Source organism: Dendrobates tinctorius, unplaced genomic scaffold (assembly GCF_039654945.1).
Source record: "Dendrobates tinctorius isolate UK_male_01 unplaced genomic scaffold, ASM3965494v1 ptg000368l, whole genome shotgun sequence".
Taxonomy (NCBI): Eukaryota; Metazoa; Chordata; class Amphibia; order Anura; family Dendrobatidae; genus Dendrobates; species Dendrobates tinctorius.
The window spans coordinates 1-23,592 of NW_027362034.1; the positions used below are offsets into that span (position 1 = coordinate 1).

At 45.1% G+C, this 23,592-nt stretch overlaps 1 protein-coding gene across 1 annotated transcript; it reads left to right on the top strand.

Annotated features, from left to right (window-relative positions):
- Positions 1 to 50: 50 nt before the first annotated feature.
- On the top strand, positions 51 to 22,593 carry LOC141075737 (uncharacterized). Its single transcript, XM_073562885.1, has 2 exons — positions 51 to 182; positions 20,955 to 22,593. The coding sequence occupies exon 2, from the start codon at positions 21,104 to 21,106 to the stop codon at positions 22,475 to 22,477; it is 1,374 nt and encodes a 457-aa protein (XP_073418986.1). The 5' UTR covers positions 51 to 182; positions 20,955 to 21,103; the 3' UTR covers positions 22,478 to 22,593.
- The last annotated feature ends 999 nt before the right edge of the window (positions 22,594 to 23,592 follow it).

The following is a 23,592-nucleotide window of genomic DNA, read 5'->3' on the forward strand; positions in this document are numbered from 1 at the left end:
GAAAATTGTTTTTTATCTTAGCAGATAACTGTACCAGGAGATTGGAGGGACAGCTGACATCTTCAATTTGTAAATCTGATGATCTTGAGATCTCACAGGATACAACTGAAGTGAATGCCATTAGTCCAGATATCTCATCATCCATTCACAGCAAAGATCTGTCATCTGATCCTATGAAACAGGTCCCACCTTCTGATTCATTACTGACTACTAAGGAAAATCAAAGTCACAAAAGAGGCATTAAAAAACAAACTGCTCCTAAAGGAAAGAAGCGTTTTTCCTGTTCAGAATGTGGGAAATGTTTTGCACACAAATCACTGCTTGTTACTCACCATAGAACTCACACAGGGGAGAAGCCTTTTTCTTGTTCAGAATGTGGGAAATGTTTTAGCAATAAATCAAATTGCATTAAGCACCAGAGAACTCACACAGGGGAGAAGCCTTTTTCCTGTTCAGAATGTGGGAAATGTTTTGCACGTAAATCACATTTTGTTACTCATCATAGAACTCACACAGGGGAGAAGCCTTTTTCCTGTTCAGAATGTGGGAAATGTTTTGCACGTAAATCACAATTTGTTAATCACCATAGAACTCACACAGGGGAGAAGCCTTTTTCCTGTTCAGAATGTGGGAAATGTTTTAACCAGAAAGGGGATCTTGTTAAGCACCAAAGAACTCACACAGGGGAGAAGCCTTTTTCATGTTCAGAATGTGGGAAATATTTTAGCCTGAAAGTCAATCTTGTTAAGCACCAAAGAACTCACACAGGAGAGAAGCCTTTTTGATGTTCAGAATGTGTGAAACGTTTTACTCAGAATTCAAGTCTTGTTACACATGAGAGAATTCACACAGCAGTGAAGCCATATTCATGTTCAGAATGTAGGAAATGTTTTAAATGGCTCTTGAACGCCATCAAAGAACGCACACAGGGCAGAAGCCTTTTTTCCTGTTCAGAATGTGGGAAATGTTTTAACCGGAAAGTGATTCTTGTTAGACATCAGAGACCTCACACAGAGGAGAAGCCATTTTCATTTTTTTAATGTGGGAAATATTTTACTTGGAAATCAACTGTTAATAAACATCAGAGACGTCACATAGGGGAGAAGCCTTTTTTATGTTCATAATAACATAGTAACATAGTTTTGAAGGCTGAAGGAAGACCTTATGTCCATCTAGTTCAGCCTATTTTTAGTGCAGCTGTTCTGCATTGTTGATCCTGGGGAAGGCAAAAAACCCACAGAGTAGAAGCCAATTTTCTCCATAGGGAAAAAAATTCCTTCCCCTAAGCTGGGTCAACTATCTACCTATAATATTCTCTTATTCGTAACCTTCTATACTGTTATTCACAAGAAAAGCGTCCATTCCTTTCTTAAATTCATTCAGTGAGTTGGCCATCACTACTTCCTCAGGAAGAGAATTCCAGAGCCTCACTGCTCTTACCGTGAAGAACCCTCTTCTATGCTGGTGCAGAAATTGTCTTTCCTCCAAACGAAGAGAATGCCCCCTTGTTCTTGTCACAGTCCTTGGTACAAACAGTTCATTGGAGAGATCTCTGTATTGCCCTCTGATATACTTGTACATATATATTGAGTCTCCCCTAAGTCTTCTCTTTTCTAGAGTAAATAGACCTAATTTTGATAACCTTTCTGGGTATTGTAGTGAACCAACTCCTTTTTTCATTTTAGTAGCCCGCCTTTGAACCCTTTCAAGTTCAGTATTGTCTTTCTTGAGCATCGGCGTCCAAAATTGCACACAATACTCCAAGTGTGGTCTGACGAGTGATTTGTACAGAGGGAGAATTATGTTTTTATCTTGTGTCCCCAGACCTCTTCTAATGCATCCCATGACCCTATTTGCTTTGGTGGCAGCTGCCTGACACTGGACACTCCAATTTAGCTTCTTATTGACTAAGATGCCTAAGTCTTTTTCCATGTCTGATATCCCCAGCAGTTTCCCATTTAGTAAGTAATTGTAGCATCTGTTTCTCCTTCCCATGTGCATAACCTTACACTTATCTGTGTTAAACCTCATTTGCCATTTTTCAGCCCAATTCTCCAATTTACTCAAATCTGTCTGTAGTTGCAACTACCTTACATAGTTTTGTATCATCTGCAAATACTGATATATTACTGTGTAAGCCATCCACTAGATCATTAATAAATATATTTAATAGTAGGGGGCCCAATACAGAACCCTGTGGTCCCCCACTAGTAACCCTTGCCCAGTCTGAGTATGCCCCATTAATAACTACTCTGTTTTCTATCACTAAGCCAGCTACCTACCCATCTACACACATTCTCCCCTAGCCCAAGCTTTCTCATCTTACTTACCAATCTTTTATGTGGGACAGTGTCAAATGCTTTAGAGAAGTCGAGATAAATGACATCCAATGATTCTCCTGGGTCCATTTCAGAGCTTACATCCTCATAGAAGCTGATCAGGTTAGTTTGACAGGAGCGATCCTTCATAAATCCATGTTGATATGGAGTTAAACATTTATTAACATTGAGATATTCCATAATGGTATCCCTTAGAAAACCTTCAAAAATTTTACCCACAACAGATGCTAAGCTTACCGGCCTATAGTTTCCAGGTTCCCTTTTAGACCCCTTTTTGAATATTGGTACCACATTTGCTTGCCGCCAATCAAAAGGAACAGACCCTGTTTCTATAGAGTCTTGAATGTTGGATCAGTTTTAACCAAACTTGAATCTTCTTAAATGGATTGTCTTTTGTCATTCCTCATGTTTGCTGCCAAAAGGATAAAACTAAACTGTATTAACCCTCAACTGGTGAGGTGGGGTTTGACACACCCCAGGGAATTTTTGTTCGGCTGACATTCATTGAAAAATGCGGGTATGAGGATATGTCTCACTAGCTACCATCCATTTCCTTGTCAACAGGATGTCGTCAAGGCCTCTCTCTTTTGGCCACACAACAGAGCTAGCTGTCGTTAAGTGTTGTCTTGGCCTTGCTGAACCCCACATCACCACTCATGCAATTCTTTTTACACATTTTCAAAGTTTGAAAACTTTATTTTTACACAAATTTATAACTGAGTTTCTGATTGTTCGTGATACTTGGTGTCGAAAATTTGTTATACTCATGTGTAGTGTTGAGCGATACCACCCGATACTGAAAAATATCGTATCGGAATGGATCGGCCGATCTAAAAAAAGTATCGGGTATCGCCGATTCCGATCCCGGAAGTCCCATTCAAGTCAATGGAACAGAAATATCGGAATAAAATAAACCCTTTCTTTCCCTGTTGGTTAATTCTACATGAAGAAAAACAACATAATAATGTAGAATGTATTGTGGGAGGTGTAGGAGACATTAAAGCCATAGAGGTTTAGCCCAATCAAATGGAATAGCAGGAATTTTTTTTTTTTTTAAAGACGTTCGTAGTTAAAAAGATATTGACTATGTTAAAGTCTTTAATTTTTTGTCAGATATGTATGTTTCACTACTTCCATGCTCTTCACCTTCTTTTTTACTTCTCCCACACTTTCTCCTTCATCATCTTCAGCAGCAGCAGTATCTTCTTCTTCTATTCTTCATATTCTACTTCATCTTCTTCTTTTATTCTTCTTCATATTCTACTTCTTCATCTTCTTCCTATTCTTCTTCATCATATTCTTATTTGTGTCAGGCATTCCTGTAGTTATCTATAAAAGTTTGAAGATTACACCTTCCGTTCAGCCTGTCACAAAAGATTTACAACAGGATTTGTCCGCGTTCAGTTTGGCCTGCAGCAGCAGGCCTTTTCCAGGGGCACCACGAGGAGGAACGGACTCACCACCATACACTGCTTAGTCTTCTTCTGCTTATAAATTTGACAATCTCATTTTCTCAGATTTTTAGTCTTATGCTTAATGTTCTTCTGCTTTTGGTTTTTATGCTTCTTGGTCTTCTGTCTCTTGTTGTTCTGCATCTTGGTGGTTGTCTTCCTGTTCTTTGTCCTCTTGGTCATCTTCAGGGTCATCTTTTAGGTATTCTTCTGTGTGGTCTTCAGGGTCGTCGTCTTCAGGGTCATTGTCAGGGAGATCCAGAGTGAGAATCAAAAACCATTTCCACAAGCTTGAACTTTGAAAAGTAGCAGAAGTTACAAGAAGGCTGAGGAACTGGCGAGAACCAGCTGATGGTACTGGAACCCGGAGTGGCAGCAGAATGAACAAGAGCCAATGGCACAACCGTGGACCAGCTGACGGTGCTGGAACACGGTTACTAAGCAGGAGGTACCTGTGCTCCAAAGCACTACCAAGGACCAGCAGACGTTGGTGGAACTCGGATACCGACAAGGAGGCACCTAGGCCAAAGGCACTGCCGAGAACCAGCTGATGGTGCAGGAACCCGGATGGGTAGCAGAAGCTGCAAGAGCAAATGAAACTAGCGAGGACCAGCTGACGGTGCTGGAACCCGGAGGGGCAGCAGAAGGAACAAGAGCCAATGGGACAACCGTGGAACAGCTGACGGTGCTGGAACACTGTTACTAAACAGGAGGTACCTGTGCTCCAAAGCACTACCAAGGACCAGCAGACGTTGGTGGAACTCGGATACCGACAAGGAGGCACCTAGGCCAAAGGCTCTGCCGGGAACCAACTGACGTTGCTGGAACCCGGATGGGTAGCAGAAGGTACCCATGATTAACAAAGTGTCGCGTCCGCGAGCAGGCCGCAGTTACCGAAACCCACAGTCCTGCAGGGGGTGCTTTTCCTATTGGCACTATGGAACCAGCCTTTGTTACCAGAACCCGCAGTCCACATAGGAAGCACTGAAACTGCAGGCACCATAGACTCGGCTAACCCGACCGCAACACGACAGGACAACGTATCAGTGGCAAAGTGACGTTGACACTACCCGGAAACAGCAGGCGTGCTGTAACCAGGCTGGGCAGGAGGCAGTACCCTTGCCAAAGACACTGCCGAGAACCAGCTGATGGTGCTGGAACCCGGAGGGGCAGCAGAATGAACAAGAGCCAATGGCACAACCGTGGACCAGCTGACGGTGCTGGAACACGGTTACTAAGCAGGAGGTACCTGTTCTCCAAAGCACTACCAAGGACCAGCAGACGTTGGTGGAACTCGGATACCGACAAGGAGGCACCTAGGCCAAAGGCACTGCCGAGAACCAGGTGACGGTGCTGGAACCCGGATGGGTAGCAGAAGCTACAATACTCAATGGAGCGACCGAGAACCAGCTGACGGTGCTGGAACCCAGAGTGGCAGCAGAAGGAACAAGAGCCAATGGGACAACCGTGGAACAGCTGACGGTGCTGGAACATGGTTACTAAGCAGGAGGTACCTGTGCTAAAAAGCACTACCAAGGACCAGCAGACGTTGCTTGGACTCGGATACCGACAAGGAGGCACCTCAGCCAAAGGCACTGCCGAGAACCAGCTGATCTTGCTGGAACCCGGATGGGTAGCAGAAGATACCCATGAAAAACAAAGTTGCAATGCCGCGATCCGGCCGCAGTTACCGAAAACCACAGTCCTACAGGGGGTGCTTGTCCTATTGGCACTATGAAACCAGCCTTTTTTTACCAGAACCCGCAGCCCATATAGGAAGCACTGAAACTGCAGGCACCATAGACTCGGCTAACCCGACCGCAACACGACAGGACAACGTATCAGTGGCAAAGTGACGTTGACACTACCCAGAAACAGCAGGCGTGCTGTAACCAGGCTGGGCAGGAGGGAGTACCCATGCCAAAGATACTGCCGAGAACCAGCTGACGGTGCTGGAACCCGGAGGGGCAGCAAAAGGAACAAGAGCCAATGGCACAACCGTGGACCAGCTGACGGTGCTGGAACACGGTTTCTAAGCAGGCGTTACCTGTGCTAAAAAGCACTACCAAGGACCAGCAGACGTTGCTGGTACTCGGATACCAAGAAGGAGGCACCTAGGGAAACGCTCTGCCGAGAAACAGCTGACGGTGCTGGAACCCGGCTGGGCAGGAGGGAGTACCCGTGGCAAACACACTTCTGAGCAGCAACATGCGATGTTGAAGCCCAGCAGTCAATCATGCAGCAGGCTGAGGCCAACTTGGAGTTTTATGTTGGTTGTACACAACTACTGATTGTAACCGTGCTCCACTTTGGCCTCTGGCTCTACTGTCTCTAGTATTTCCCCTGGCCTCCAACCACGCCAGTTGCTGCTCTGCAGTGTTGTCTGCATAATCCACACTTGTTCCTGAGTTACTGGGGCTCAGTCACGTCAGTTGATCCCCTGATGTGTGTCCGGCAAGGTGTCCTGCTCTGTCCACATTCCCACAACTATTAATGGGAATGGGGACAGAGCAGGAGACATTGCCGGACACACATCAGGGGATCAACTGACGTGACTGAGTCCCAATAACACAGGAACAAGTGTGGATTGTGCAGATGGCACATCAGAGCAGCGACTGGCGGGGTTGGAGGCCAGGGGAAATACTAGAGACAGTACAGCCATAGGCCAAAGTGGACCACGGTTAAAAGTCAGTAGTAGTGTGGTGTTGGAGGCAGCAGTAGACTTTGCCATCCGCACAGCAGGGGAACAGCTGGCGTTACTGAACCCCACAGACACAGGAGCGAGTGTTTCTATCTGTGCGGACGGCACTTCCAAGCGACAACTGTGTTGAAGCCCAGGATCAATGCTCCGAGCAGGCTGAGACCTACTTGGAACAAGTGGAAAATAACATGTAGTGTGATGTTGGAGGCAGCAGGAGACTTTGCCATCCGCACAGCAGGGGAACAGCTGGCATTACTGAACTCCACTAACACAGGAGCTAGTGTGTGTTTCTCTGTGAAGACGGCACTTCTGAACACCAACTGGCATTGTTGGAGACCAGGATGAGGCATGGAGCAGGCTGAGGCCTGCTAGGGTTGGCATGTGGAGGCAGCAGGAGACTTTGCCATCTACACAGCAGGGTAACAGCTGGCATTACTGAACCCCACTAACACAGGAGCTAATGTGTGTTTCTCTGTGAAGACGGCACTTCTGAACACCAACTGGCGTTGTTGGAGCCCAGGATGAGGCATGGAGTTGGCTGAGGCCAACTTGCAGCACGTTTTATAGAGGTTGTAGACTACTACTGATTGTAACCATGCTCCACTTAGGCCTCTGGCTCCACTGTCTCTAGTATTTCCCCTGGCCTCCAACCCCGCCAGTGACAGCTCTGAAGTGGCATCAGCACAATCCACACTTGTTCCTGTGTTACTTGGCCTCAGTCCCGTCAGTTGATCCCCTGATGTGTGTTCGGCAAGGTCTCCTGCTCTATCCTCATTCACACTACTAGTAATGGGAATGTGGACAGAGCAGGACACACATCAGGGGATCAACTGACGTGACTGAGGCCAAGTAACACAGGAACAAGTGTGGATTGTGCAGACGCCACTTCAGAGCTGTCACTGGCGGGGTTGGAGGCCAGGGGAAATACTAGAGACAGTGGAGCCAGAGGCCTAAGTGGAGCAGGGTTAAAAAAATCAGTAGTTAGTTTGAATGTGGATGGAGCAGGAGACTTTGCCGTCCACACAGCAGGGGAACAGCTGGCGTTACTGAAACCCACAGACAGGAACGAGTGTTTCAATCTGTGCGGACGACACTTCCAGGCTACAACTGGCTGTGTTGTAGCCCAGGATCAATGCTCCGAGCAGGCTGAGGCCTACTTGGAGCGAGGAGAAAAAGCGTTGTAGTGTGAGTTTGGAGGCAGCAGGAGACTTTGCCATCCACACAGCAGGGGAACAGCTGGCGTTACTGAACCCCACTAACACAGGAGCGAGTGTTTCAATCTGTGCGGAAGGTACTTCCAGGCTACCACTGGCTGTGTTGTAGCCCAGGATCAATGCTCCGAGGAGGCTGAGACCTACTTGGAGCGAGGAGAAAAAGCGTTGTAGTGTGAGTTTGGAGGCAGCAGGAGACTTTGCCATCCACACAGCAGGGGAACAGCTGGCGTTACTGAACCCCACTAACACAGGAGCGAGTGTTTCAATCTGTGCGGACGGCACTTCCAGGCTACAACTGGCTGTGTTGTAGCCCAGGATCAATGCTCAGAGCAGGCTGAGGCCTACTTGGAGCGAGGAGAAAAAGCGTTGTAGTGTGAGTTTGGAGGCAGCAGGAGACTTTGCCATCATCACAGCAGGGGAACAGCTGGCGTTACTGAACCCCACTAACACAGGAGCGAGTGTTTAAATCTGTGCGCACGGCACTTCCAGGCTACAACTGGCTGTGTTGTAGCCCAGGATCAATGCTCCGAGCAGGCTGAGGCCTACTTGGAGCGAGGAGAAAAAGCGTTGTAGTGTGAGTTTGGAGGCAGCAGGAGACTTTGCCATCCACACAGCAGGGGAACAGCTGGCGTTACTGAACCCCACTAACACAGGAGCGAGTGTTTCAATCTGTGCGGACGGCACTTCCAGGCTACAACTGGCTGTGTTGTAGCCCAGGATCAATGCTCCGAGCAGGCTGAGGCCTACTTGGAGCGAGGAGAAAAAGCGTTGTGTGAGTTTGGAGGCAGCAGGAGACTTTGCCATCCACACAGCAGGGGAACAGCTGGCGTTACTGAACCCCACTAACACAGGAGCGAGTGTTTATATCTGTGCGGACGGCACTTCCAGGCTACAACTGGCTGTGTTGTAGCCCAGGATGAAGCATGCAGCAGGCGGAGGACAACTTGCAGCTGGTTTTATAGAGGTTGTAGACTACTACTGATTGTCACCGTGCTCCACTATGGCCTCCGGCTCCACTGTCTCTAGTATTTCCCCTGGCCAACAACCCCGCCAGTTACAGCTCTGAAGTGGCGTCTGCACAATCCACACTTGTTCCTGTGTAACTGTGGCTCAGTCCCGTCTGTTGATCCCCTGATGTGTGTCTGGCAAGCTCTCCTGCTCAGTCCTCATTCACACTACTAGTAATGGGAATGTGGACAGAGCAGGAGACCTTGCCGGACACACATCAGGGGATCAACTGACGGGACTGAGCCACAGTAACTCAGGAACAAGTGTGGATTGTGCAGATGCCACTTCAGAGCTGTAACTGGCGGGGTTGTTGGCCAGGGGAAATACTAGTGACAGTGGAGCCAGAGGCCTAAGTTGAGCACAGTTACAGATCTGTAGTAGTTTGCATGTGGATGGAGCAGGAGACATTGCCGTCTACACAGCAGGGGAACAGCTGGCATTACTGAACCCGACTAACACAGGAGCTAGTGTGTGTTTCTCTGCGAAGGCGGCACTTCTGAACACCAACTGGCGTTGTTGGAGCCCAGGATGAGGCATGGAGCAGGCTGAGGCCTGATGGTGTTGGCATGTGGAGGCAGCAGGAGACTTTGCCGTCTACACAGCAGGGGAACAGCTGGCATTACTGAACCCCACAGACACAGTAGCGAGTGTTTTTCTCTGCGAAGACGGCACTTCTCAACACCAACTGACGTTGTTGGAGCCCAGGCTAAGGCCAATTGCAGCACGTTTTATAGAGGTAGTAGACTACTACTGATTGTAACCGTGCTCCACTATGGCCTCCAGCTTCACTGTCTCTAGTATTTCCCCTGGCCTCTAACCCCGCCAGTGACAGCTCTGAAGTGGCGTCAGCACAATCCACACTTGTTCCTGTGTTACTTGGGCTCATTCCCGTCAGTTGATCCCCTGATGTGTGTCCGGCAAGGACTCCTGCTCTGTCCTCATTCACACTACTAGTAATGGGAATGTGGACAGAGCAGGAGACCTTGCCGGTCACACATCAGGGAATCAACTGACGTGACTGAGGCCAAGTAACACTGGAACAAGTGTGGATTATGCAGACGCCACTTAAGAGCTGTCACTGGCGGGGTTGGAGGCCAGGGGAAATACTAGAGACAGTGGAGCCAGAGGCCTAAGTGGAGCAGGGTTAAAAATCAGTAGTAGTTTGAATGTGGATGGAGCAGGAGACTTTGCCATCCACACAGCAGGGGAGCAGCTGGCGTTACTGAACCCCACTAACACAGGAGCTAGTGTTTTTCTCTGTGCAGACGACACATCTGAGCGACAACTGGCTGTGTTGAAGCCCAGGGATTATAGTTCAGGTGGTAGAAACATGAACACAACAGGAGACCTGGATACAGTTGCCAACCAATTATTTAGTCGGGAAGAGGACTGGCAAATTCTGGAGAGATCCAGGCCTTGTTCATTTTCAGAAAAGTAAGCCGGTCGACGTTATCGGAAGAAAGTCGCGTGCGACGGTCTGTTAGTACACCACCTACGGCACTAAAGACGCGTTCCGATAATACACTGGCAGCAGGGCAAGCCAGCACCTCCAATGCATACTGGCTAAGCTCTGGCCATGTATCCAGCTTAGAGACCCAAAACTTGAAGGGGGAAGAGCCATCTGGGAGTACAGTCACAGGGCGAGACATGTAGTCTGTCACCATCTGACAGAAACGTTGCCTCCTGCTGACTGGAGCCATCAGTGATGGTGTAGACAATTGTGGCGGACACACAAAACTTTGGCACATTTGGGCCATACTGGTCTTGCCTTGTGCTGAGGCGCTGCCTCTGCTCCCTCTTTGTGCCGAGTTTCCTCCACTGGCTCGACGCACAGAGGTGCTTTGTAAAGCACTAGCACCACTGCTGTCGGGTGGAATGGAAAACATGATGGACTGCACCAGTGTGTCTTGGTACTCCCGCAGTTTACGCTCCCGGTTCAATGTTGGTATGAGGGTTTGCAAGTTGTCCCGGTAGCGAGGATCTAGGAGGGTGTACACCCAATAATCAGCCGTGTAGAGAATGTGGGCGATGCGTTTCTCAGGCACTGCAGCATGAAGTCAACCATGTGCTGCAGACTCCCAACTGCCAAAGAACCGCTGTCCCCTGCTTGAGGCGTGATCTCTGACTGCTCTGCATCACCCCACCCTCGCTGTACATACTGACTAGAGCTTTGTGTACCTCCCTCCTGTGGAGAGATGTCTTCCTCCTCCATCGACTCCTCCTCATCCTCCTCACAAAGTGTCCCCTGCCTAGGCCTTTGTGAGGAAGCACGTAGCGCAGACTGTCCAGAAGCAGATGGCATTTGGGACTCCTCATCCTCCACCTCTTCCAAAACCTCATCCCTTAGTGCTTGCAGTGTTTTTTGAAGCAGGCAGATAAGGGGGACAGTCATGCTGACTAGTGCATCATCTGCACTCGCCATCCAAGTGGAATCAACGAAGGCACGCAAAACGAGGCAGATGTCCTTCATAGAGGCCCACTCAGTGGTGCTGAAGTGTGACTGGCGCACATTGCGACTTGTTTGTGCCTGATGCAGCTGGTACTCCATGACTGCTGCCTGCTGCACACACAACCGCTCCAACATATGTAACGTTGAATTCCACCTGGTGGGTAGGTCACATATGATGCGATGTTCCGGAAGGCGTAATCGGCGCTGCAGAGCAGCAAGGCACGATCTTGCCGTGCTGGAACGACGCAAGTGAGCGCACTCTATGTGGACCTTGTGCAGCAGTGCATCAAGATCCGGATAGTCCCTCAGAAAGCTCTGCACGACCAAGTTGAGCACATGTGCCAGACATGGGATGTGAGTGAGGTTGCCTAGGCCAAGAGCTGCCACCAGATTTCAGCCATTGTCACACACTACCAAGCCCGGCTGGAGATTCGCTGGCACAAACCACACGTCGCTCTCCTGCTTGATGGCATTCCAGAGCTCCTGCACTGTGTGGCTTCGATTCCCCAAAGAAATTAATTTGAGTACGGCCTGTTGACGTTTGGCCATGGCTGTGCTCATATCGGTCGTAACAGGCTCCTGCTGCGCTGTTTCAGAGGAACTTGAGTAGGAGGAGGAGTCAATATGTACAGACTGGATTCCTGCAATCCGTGGAGTTGGCAGAACATGTAGAGTGCCACTCTCCAGATCTGTACCCGGCTCCACAACATTGACCCAATGGGCAGTGAGGGAAAGGTATCGTCCCTGTCCATGGTTACTGGTCCACGAATCAGTGGTCAGGTGGACCTTGCTACTGACGGCGTTTAGTAGCGCATGTTTTATGTTTGCCTCCACATGTTTCTGCAGGGCAGGGACGGCTCGCCTGCTGAAATAAAAGCGGATGGGCACGGTGTATTGTGGGACTGCCAATGCCATGAAGTCCCAGAAGGTGTCAGTCTCCACCAGCCTGAATGACAGCATTTCAAGGGCCAGTAGTTTGGCAATGCCAGCATTCAGAGCCTGTGCTCGGGGATGGTTTGCCGAGTATGGTCGCCTTTTCTCCCATGCCTGTGCTACCGATGGCTGCCGAGTGGCCTGGGAGTGTGAGGATGACTTGGAACGTGGTGCTGTGGGTGGAATGTCACAGGGTCTCCGGACAACAGTGCCAGAGGTTCTTCCTTGGCGATCCTGTGAGGAAGCCGAACCAGCTGTGTGTGAGCTGGAGGAAGAGGCCCCAACACGAGCTGAAGAGGTGGTAGGTGGTGCTGTACGTTGGCCTACGTCTTCAGTGTGTCTGTGTAACTCCACCTCGTGCTTGGTCCGCACTTGTTTCTACATATTAGTGGTATTGAGGTTGCTGACATTTTTTCCTCTTTTGACTCTCTGATGACACAGCTTGCGTTTGACAAAGCAAATGTCATCTGCAACTGTGTCAAAAAAGGACCACGCACTGCAAGTCTTGGGAGCGCCCGTTTTGCCTTTTGAAAGTGGAATGCTCCTAACGGGTGCCGAAGTGGAGGCTACAGGCAACCAAGTCTTCCCCCTCCCTCTCCCTCCGGTTTTGGCCGTTCGGGGAATCTCTTCCTCAGAGCTGCTCCCACCACCTTCCTGTTCCTCACGCCATTATGGGTCAAGGACCTCATCATCTACACTCCCCTCTTCAAACATCTGCTTCTCCTGGGTTGTCTCGCCAGCACCGTATGCACCAGAAAGTGGTAACTGAGTCTCGTCATCATCTGATGCGTACTGAGGTGTGCTGAACATAGGCACTGGCCCACCCGCCTCTTCAGATTCAGAGGGACAAAGAAGTTGCGCATCACTGCATACTCCCTCTTCTTCACATTCTGGAATGCTGCTTGGCTGGCCCCCTCTTTCCAAACCAACAGATTCCGAGAACAGAAGTAGCGACTGTGATGGCTCCTGTCCAGGGCTCTCTGACTGCCTGGGCACTTTGGCAGGTGGTGAAGAGACAGATGGTTGCTCTTCGGTGCTCTGGCCCTGTGAGGATGTGGAAGTAATTGAAGTCGATGCGTTAGCTGCCATCCATCCGACAACGGCTTCAATTTGTTCCTCCCGCAGCAGTGGGGTACGGTGAGGTCCTACAAAGTTGCGCATAAAGGACTGTTGCCTGCTAAAACTGGGGGATGCTGACTCACTGGTGCCAACAGCAGGCACAGAATCCCCACGTCCTCTCCCTGCAGAATCCCCACGTCCTATCCCTGTAGAATCCCCAAGTCCTCTCCCTGATGAAACTCCACGACCACGTGCCTTACTCTCTGCCGTCTTCATCTTGCTAGACTGAGAAAGATAGGCAGAAAAGTACAAAGGGGGGCCTTAGTGTGTTTGTTCCAGAACAGCTGGTTACAGGTATAAGAAAAACTAATTTTATGAAGTGTGTGTGTTGACTACACTTTAATGGGAGCTAATGTGGCCTACACAACTTTCAAATGTAGTGTTTGGTGAACTTTGTTGTTTTTTTTTTGGGGGGGAAAAACTAAAAGGATGTGACCAATGATTTGAAAGTCAGAGTATCACCAACTTTCTGGAGCTATTACAATGCAGGCAGGTAACCTACAATGCAAAAGATGAGGCTCCAGAAAAATTGGGTAATACTGATCTGGCTGCAGCTGAAGGGCACAAGCCAGAAAAAAGGATCCTCTATCTACTCCTATATAGTGTTTGCAACCAACCAATGTAGATGGATATGGATGGATGCACACTAATAGGAGAAGAAAAAATGAGCTGCAATTAAAGAAAAATATGTGTGAGGCAGTGAGCGGCCTACAACCAGACGTAGCTGCAGGACACACTACTCAGCGTGAGCTGCACTCACACACAGTCAGAGACCTCTCAGACAGCCGTGAAGAGTGCAGCTAAGTGGGCACTAGCACTGAAAGGCTGCAGAAAGGCTCCGCTGTCTACTACTATTGTTTGCAACCAACGTATATGGATACGGATGGAAGCACACTAGATAGAATTTTTTAAATAAGCAGCTCAAAAAGAAAAATATGTATGAGGCAGCAGTGAGGCACGCTGGGCGGCCTACAACCAGACGTGGCTGAAGGACCCACTCCACAGCGTGAGCTGCACTCACACAGCCCTTGCAGATAGCTGTGAACACTGCTGCTAGGCAAAAGAAAGCTACAGTGGTGGTTTATGTAGCCTGGGTAAAGCACAATATTGTTTTGAGAATCGCTATTTCTAACTGTCCCTCACAGTCTTCAACAGCAGCCTGTCCCTAACTGAATTCACAGCAGAGTGACCAGAAATGGCGGCGGCGGTGGCTTTTATAGTGCATCATGACATCATTTCAGCAGCCAATCACAGCCATGCCAATAGTTAACATGCCTACATGCCTAACAGGATGTGCCCACACTTCTGAGGATTCCCATTGGCTGAATCAAAGTGAGCGGGCTGATAGCATTATGGGAACTTCCGATTCCGGTATCCGATATGAAAAAAGTATCGGAAGTCAGTATCGGAATTCCGATACAGCTAATATCAGCCGATACCCGATACTTGCGGTATCGGAAAGTTCAACACTACTCATGTGTAATCAATCGCCAAAATGAAAACGATTAAAACAAACGTGATCCTTGCATTTTCTGTAAAAATAAGAGATTTCTAAACACTGGGGTATAGGAAACCCCACATCACCAGTTGCGTGACAAAAACCCCACCTCACCAGTTGAGGGTTAATTCCAAATATAAAACTATACCCATAATTCACCCCCTGAAGGTTAGTCAGTAGGTGACTAATAGAAAAAACATGTACCCCAAAGCAGGGCTGTGGAGTCGGTAAGCCAAACCTGCGACTCCGACTCCTCAATTTCCCTTACAGCGACTCCAACTCCGACTCCACGACTCCGACTCCCACATATATTGCTTATATTTAAGTGAAAAATGTATTCTAGTACAATGTGAACATCAGACATTAAATCATTTTTATGATACAATAATCAAGATATTTAGATAGAACATAATATTTATTGGAATACAACTTTAGAACACAAAAAATTGTAATAAATTGTAAACATGTAATACACTATGTCATATCGATTACATATATATATATATATAACACTATGTAGTAAACTATAAGTGGAAAAAACAGTTTTCAACAAAAACATACTAAATAACATTTGTGCAGTCTATGAATTTGTTCTAAGAAAAAGAATTGCCTCCATCAGATCCTCCTTCATAGATGACCTCAAATCTGACCTAATAATTTTAAGGCTAGAGAACAACCTCTCTACAGTAACTTGGGTTGGAGGCAAAGCCGTAACCACATGGGCAACATCTCTAACAATTTCCGGGTGTAAAGGAATTGCCTCATGCACAGTCAGTTTTGATGAACGGTTGAATTTTTCTTTTTCTTTGAGAGCAAGTGAAACATTTTGCTGAAATATGGTCAATCTGCTGCTATAGGAGACAGAGTGAAATCTTTTTCCTTGCGGCAACGCTTTGCCTGCTCCATGTCATACAAATACTTGTCAAAGTCAAACTCCTCATCTGATGAGGATGAAGATATGGCAGCAGTAGCACTGTCAGGACCCGAGTCCTCTTGCGCCTGGCAGTCCTCCTGTAGGCCACTCTTCCTAACTGCTACCTCAGTCAGAGCTTCTTTTCCTTTAGTAAGCTGTTGATCATCAAGCAATATACGATGACTTGGGTCCACATAAACAGCTGCCAGAAAAATTGTATTTTCCAATAGCTGTGTCTCTCTCCATTTCATTGAAGCAGAAATGCCATCTGCGATTAAACAGCAAAATAGCAATTTCTTCCGCTCCCTCATGAAAATGCCAGGAGTTAAATCCTCAGCTTGTAATTTTTTAGTCACAGTAAATGGGTGATTAAGCAATTCCTTCAATTCAGCCACCTGTGTCCATTGACCTTCATTTAGGGTTACCTGAGGGTTCACCATATCTATAAGAAACGGTTTTAGTTGATCAACAATTGCCATTTTCCAGCACGTCTCTTCAAGATGGAATCAATTTTAGGGGTTCTGGCGGCAATAACCAATTTCCTCACTTTTCCAATCAGATTTCCAGCATGTCCCTCTTGCAGACTGTCTCTTATTGCCAGCTGCAGCGTGTGCACAACACAGCGCATGTGATGAATAGGAAAGTGTTTTGAAGCAGCTTCAACAAGATCATCTATTTCTACAGTATAATTTTGCTGTTCTTCTGTAGTAATATCTGTTTGTTCCTCAGTTACATGAACAGCACTGTGGCCTTCCATCTCAAACATACTGAATCCTAAATGTTCCTCTAGCTGCTGTTCATTACTCTCATTCATCAGTGTAATTGTACTTATGTTTGAAGCATTGTCCGTTACAATAGCAAGAACCTGTTCTTTTTTGAGTTCGTAATCTTGCAGAACTTTTTCCACTAAGGCCTGGAGAAACTGGCTGCTGTGATGAGCTTTAGTATCTTTTACTGCCAGCGTGTTGGTAACAATTTTTGTTGTCACAAACCTATCGAACATTGATGGCAAAATAGTTCACTCTGTGACGTGTGCAGGCGTCCAGTGTAAGGAACATGAAGCGTCTTTTGAGAGTCTTTTTAAGATCTTCCTTTTGTTTAAGGGCTTCTTCAATCACTAATTTTCCAATACTTTCTCTTTCCAGAGAAACACCAAGTTTGTGGCCATTTCTCCATTAAGAGCTTTAAAAGCTGGTCATGCAAATAATGATAATGGTACACCGTCCTTCACAACAAGCTGGATGAGCTGTCTTTTAGACATATCTGCTGTCATTGTTACAGTAACTTTGTCACTTACAAAATATCTTGTTAATGATGTTTGAGATGCTCTTTCCTCCTCCTTTGCCTGGCAGGAAGTGTCAGTCTGTGTGCTACCCGGCTTTCATTCTTTTTGGTACCGATAAGATATGGATAGACAGATATGGATAAATGGATATATAGATAGAGCAGATTTCTAATCTGCTTTTGATATTGAAAACATTATCTATGAGCTCAAAAAGCTTTCAGGTGATGCGTTTTTTTTAAAAATCTGATCTGCTTTTGCAGCTGAAAAACGTATTCTCAAAAAACGCAGCAAAAACAGTGTGTGTGAATGTAGCCTTAGATCAGGAATAGAACAGCCATTTGTAGGGCATTTCATAACTTTCCCAAATTCCTATGAAAAAATATTCAGCACATTCTGCATTGAACTACTGTACCCAATTTATTATATATTTTAGGAGTCGGAGTCGGTCCATTTTATACCGACTCCAACTCCGACTCCACCAAAATGAGCTCCGACTCCACAGCCCTGCCCCAAAGTTCAGTACTGTACCATTCCACCTCCATTGATGATCAGATCGTTAGGGCCACAAGGATCCCTAGAAGTCAAGTACTTCAATACAGAAAAAAAGAGGAAAATCATCGTGTACCACTGGTAGTGACCTACAACCCACAACTTGAAATACTCAGAAAAATGGCTAAGAAACTTCACCATATCCTACACAATGATGACCAGTTAAAAACACTATTCAAAGACCTCCCCTTGCTATGTTACAGACAACCTCCCAATCTAAGAAACATCATTATCCGAAGTTCAATGCCCTCAGATTCACCAAGAGGAACATATCCTTGCAATGGGAGAAGATGCAAAACCTGCATTCACATAGAGACCAAAGACAAAATCCGAATTCCCAACACAGCAGGACTATAAGATCCCAGGGACATTCACATGTTCCTCTTCCAATGTGGTGTATTTAATTCTATGCAATATATGTCCTGTGGGTGGCCTCTATGTTGGAGAAACAGGACAGAGACTGAGAGCAAGGATGAGGTCTCATCGTCATACAATTACAGACAAAAAAAACCATTTACCTGTGGCCAAACATTTCTGTGGTCCAGGACACAACATAAACAATATGAAAGTTGTCATTTTAAAAAGCAATTTTAAATCACACACACATCGGAGAGTGTGGAAGCATAAATTCATTACTATCTTTGATACACAGGACTCAATTTGTCAGAAGGTTTTATGGCCTATTACCATATCTGAGCTACTTGCTCCAAACAGCCCTTTGATCTCACAGAATTTTCACACCTCTGATGTAATCGTACCTAATTAAGGATTCTCCCTTCAAGCTCAGTATTTGTTTATTGAGATTGTATTGTCTATTTAAATGTCCATGTATCACACCAGCATGTGCTTTAAACTGTATATAAAAAAGGTTTCTTCAAATATTTTGTTATATCAGCCTGATGAAGGGACATAAGCAGTCCCGAAAGCTTGCTTTGTAACATCATTTACTATTTGTTAGTCATTCAAAGGTATCATACCCACAAGATTCCTATTTTGTTTCTCTCACTGAGAGCACTTTATATATTTTTTCTACTGGCTAACATGGTACCAAACCACTTTTTTCGCTTTTCAAAATAATGCACATATTTTATTAAAATTTCATACAAGACATTATTATGCCCTGTATCATCCTTGGTAGCTGAGCCTGATTGGATATCCAGGTAATACTGTTCACATGCCCATACACTATATTAGCATAATAGCAATCACTTATAGATGTGGGTTGGTCTTTGTCTATTAATTATTGTTGTCCATGTTGTTTGGCTCTATCCATAGCACTGAGATATTTTCTCATCTTGTGATATATACAGCATAGCTCTCATGGTTGCTTTTCCAAGGGGATGGTGGGTCCTTTAAATCAACAGCTGCATATTTTGCACATTTCTTATCCATCATTCCCTCATGTTCTTTCCCCTGTGTCTTTTTTTTTAGCATAATAATGTTTTGTATGAAATTTTAAACAATAAAATATGTGCATTATTTTGAAAAAACTCTTTGGACTAGTACACTTTTTTTCGTTTTTTCTTGCAGCCACCCCACAGAGTATAATGCAGCCCCCCTCATAGAGTATGATGCAATCACCGCTGATAGAATATAAATATAATACTGTCCCCCAAAGAATATAATGTAGCCCCGAATAGAATATAATACAGCCCACCTCCCCATAGAATATAATGTAGCCCCATCAAAGCAATGCAATCCTCCCTCATAAAATCTAATACAGCCCCCCATAGAATATAATACAGCCCACCTCCCCATAGAATATAATGTAGCCCCATCAACGAGTATGATGCAATCCTCCCTCATAAAATCTAATACAGCCCCCATAGAATATAATGTAGCCCCCCATAGAATATAATACAGCCCTCCTCCCCATAGTATATAATGCAGCCCCCCATAGTATAAAATATACCGCCCATAGTATATAACACAGCCTCCCTCATAGAATATAATATACCCCACAATAGTATATAACCCAGCCCACATATATAACCCAGCCCACATAGTGTATACCACAGCCCTCATAGTATATAGCACAGTCCTCAAAGTACATAGCACTGCCCGCATAGTATATAGCACCGCCTGCATAGTATATAGCACAGCCCTCATAGTATATAGCACAGCCCGCATAGTTTATATAGCACAGCCCACATCTCCCCCGCAAGAATGGCCTCACAGTCAAGTATTCACTGTTATAGTAAAAAAAAACCCACTATCCTCACCTCTCCTCGTGCCTGCGCTGCTCCTGGCTCCTGTCTCAGCAGCTGCCTCTGCACTGCCTGCACCCGCAGTGTCAGAGGCAGGGAATGATGGGAGAGGGAGCATCAGCTGCCGCGCTCTCCCCCATCATTGCTTTGAACTGTACTGGCAGACGCCGGTATATTTCAATGTGGCGGTGGGTCAGCGCTGGTGGGCCCCCCTGCCTCACGGGCCTCAAAGCGGCTATGTGATGTGCCGCTATCTGGGGACCCCTGGGGGAACGGGGGCCCTAGGCAGCGGCCTGGTCTGCCTGACCCTAATGCCGGCCCTGGTTATAAGATACGTGGGGTTCCCGATCAGTTCGAAACCACCGACCATAGACAAATGTCGGCGCAGCACAAAGCCCTGCTAGCGCTGACGTTTATCTACCGCTGGCAGTCATGAAGCGGTTAAGTTAAGGGTACCATAATTTCTGTCCAGGCCTATTTCATGAGATTAATTTTTTTTTCATTCTGTGGAAGCATGGCTGAAAAGCAATGTCTGACTTTCATTTGTTCATTTTCATAGATTTTTGATTTATTATTAGTTTTGTCAGATTCAAGTTATTTCTGTGACCATTGTGGGTTTTTCTGTCATTAAACGAGGGGTACCAACAATTTTGACCACGTGTGTAGGAGGAGTGAATAATTTGACTCCTCAGTCTCTTTCCAGAAATTAACACACAGTGGATGTTGGAGAGTGAATTACACATTTGCCATTTTATTACCCAGCACATAGTGCCCAGATTGTGCTCCAGGAGACACACACCACAAATTAAGTGGATTCTTCTCACTATAATATTGCTAAATACAGGGATCCTAAATGTTGTTTGCGCACACTGCAAGACTCCGAAGTGAGAGCGGATTTTGCTGGATTGGTTTATAGAAACCTTGTTGCTTTTCAACAGCCTTTGAGCCACTAATAGTTCGGGAACCTCTGTTTTTCCATTGACAGATGATGGACCTGAGTGGGGACTTGTTTTTGTGAGATGAGAATTGGTATTATTTTCACCTACATAACATTGATTGGTTTCTTTTTATTCGATATTTGGGAGGCAGAATGAACAAACAGTTGAACACCACACACTACTGGCTCATCCAGCAAGGTTTTCTATTAGACTGTGAACAGTCATTGTCTTGGTAAATAATTAAAGTTTTTTACATAGCTTGCCATTTTTATGAACAGTTTAAGTAGAAATGTTCAAAAATATAAAACTCAAGGATATTTTATTAAAAAATAATTTTTTCATCTTTGCAGATGACTGTACCAGGACATCAGAGGGACAGCTGACATCTTCAACTTCTCAATCTGATGATCTTGAGATCCTACAAGATACAACTGAAGTGATTGCTGTTACTCCAGATATAGCATCATCCATTCACAGCAAAGATCTGTCATCTGATCCTATGAAACAGGTCCCATCTTCTGATTCATTACCGACTACTAAGGAAAATGAAAGTCACAAAAGAGGCATTAAAAAACAAACTGCTCCTAAAGGAAAGAAGTCATTTTCCTGTTCAGAATGTGGGAATTGGTATGCACATAAATCACTGCTTGTTAATCACCATAGAAATCACACAGGGGAGAAGCCTTTTTCATGGTCAGAATGTGGGAAATTTTTTAACCATAAAAAAGATTTGGTTAATCACCATAGAACTCACACTAGGGAGAAGCTTTTTTCCTGTTTAGAATGTGGGAAATGTTTTACCCGGAAAGCGCAACTGATTAGTCACCAGAGAACTCACACAGGGGAGAAGCCTTTTTCATGTTTAGAATGTGGGAAATGTTTTAACGATAAATCAGATGGTGTTAAGCACCAGAGAACTCACACAGGGGAGAAACTTTTTTCATGTTCAGAATGTGGGAAATGTTTTAACAATAAATCACATTTTCTTATCCACCAAAGAACTCACACAGGGGAGAAGCCTTTTTCATGTTTAGAATGTGGGAAATGTTTTAACAATAAATTACATTTTCTTATCTGCCAAAGAACTCACACAGGGGAGAAGCCTTTCTCATGTTTAGAGTGTGGGAAATGTTTTACTCGGAAAGCGCATCTGATTAGTCACCAGAGAACTCACACAGGGGAGAAGCCTTTTTCATGTTTAGAATGTGGGAAATGTTTTAACGATAAATCAGATGGTGTTAAGCACCAGAGAACTCACACAGGGGAGAAACTTTTTTCATGTTCAGAATGTGGGAAATGTTTTAACAATAAATCACATTTTCTTATCCACCAAAGAACTCACACAGGGGAGAAGCCTTTTTCATGTTTAGAATGTGGGAAATGTTTTAACAATAAATTACATTTTCTTATCTGCCAAAGAACTCACACAGGGGAGAAGCCTTTCTCATGTTTAGAGTGTGGGAAATGTTTTACTCGGAAAGCGCATCTGATTAGTCACCAGAGAACTCACACAGGGGAGAAGCCTTTTTCATGTTTAGAATGTGGGAAATGTTTTAACGATAAATCAGATTGTGTTAAGCACCAGAGAACTCACACAGGGGAGAAACTTTTTTCATGTTCAGAATGTGGGAAATGTTTTAACAATAAATCACATTTTCTTATCCACCAAAGAACTCACACAGGGGAGAAGCCTTTTTCATGTTTAGAATGTGGAAAATGTTTTACCCAGAAAGCGCAACTGATTAGTCACCAGAGAACTCACACAGGGGAGAAGCCTTTTTCATGTTTAGAATGTGGGAAATGTTTTAACGATAAATCAGATTGTGTTAAGCACCAGAGAATTCACACAGGAGAGAAACTTTTTTCCTTTTAATGTGGGAAATATTGTAACCAGAAAGTTCTTCTTGATCGCCATCAGATGAAAAGCTTTTTCATTTTCTTAATGTGGGAAATATTTTACTTGCAAATCAACTGTTAATAAACACCATAGACGGGGAGAAGCCTTTTATGTTCATAGTGTTGGAATAATTTTAACCAAAATTGAATCTTCTTAAATGGGTTGTCTCGTGTCAATCCTCATGTTTGCTGACAAAAGGATAAAACTAAACTTTATTAATTCCAAATGTAAAACTGTACCTATAATTCCCCCCCTGAAGTTTAGTCAATAGGTGACTAATAGAAAATAACATGTACCCCACAGTTCAGTATATAGGGTGAGGTGATGTATACACACTCACTCTCCAAGCCTCTCATTTCTATGGGTTTCATCGTCCTCACCAAAGGCGACTCATCAGCAGACTCTTTAATATTGATCTATATTCAAGCGATACTAGACAAAAAAAGCTAAAATCATGTATCATTTTATCCAAAACAGTCAGAAAACTAGCCCCATATTGGCAGATCCCAGACTTCAAACTATATACATCGTAACAAGAAACGAGGAAAGGATTCGGCACACCAACCATGTAAAAATAAAAGAAAACCTTTATTGCAGCATGTGAAACTGGTTTAAAAACATTGGAAACACATAACACGTTACAAGAGCCCTTACTCATAGGATATAAAAAAGAAACTGACATAAGCATTATATACAACAGAAAAGCAATCAAAATCATGTGAATAATGGCATTAATTATGCACCAGTTGTGAACCAATGAACCTGGGAATGGAAAGACACAATACAATAGTCAATGGACCCAACACTGTTCCTGTGTTAACGTGAAAAACAAAAACTGATGATATAAAAATTATTAACATGATAATTGTACAGCCATGAAAAGAAAACATAAAATAATATGGCAGGAAAATTAATAAAAATAAAACAAATCGTTTCTCAAATTCATGCCTCTGGGGTGTTTAGTGCCAAGCTTTAAGATCCAATATGCTTCACGTATAGTCAGAAGTTTGTGTTTATTGCCTCCTCTGGTCGGATTATAAACCTTAAAACGCATAAAAGGTACAATTAGAACCATCTCCTCTGTGAACATT

Coding starts and splice junctions, on each gene's coding strand:
- LOC141075737 (XM_073562885.1), top strand. CDS start 21,104: ATGAAACAGGTCCCATCTTCTGATTCATTACCGACTACTAAGGAAAAT.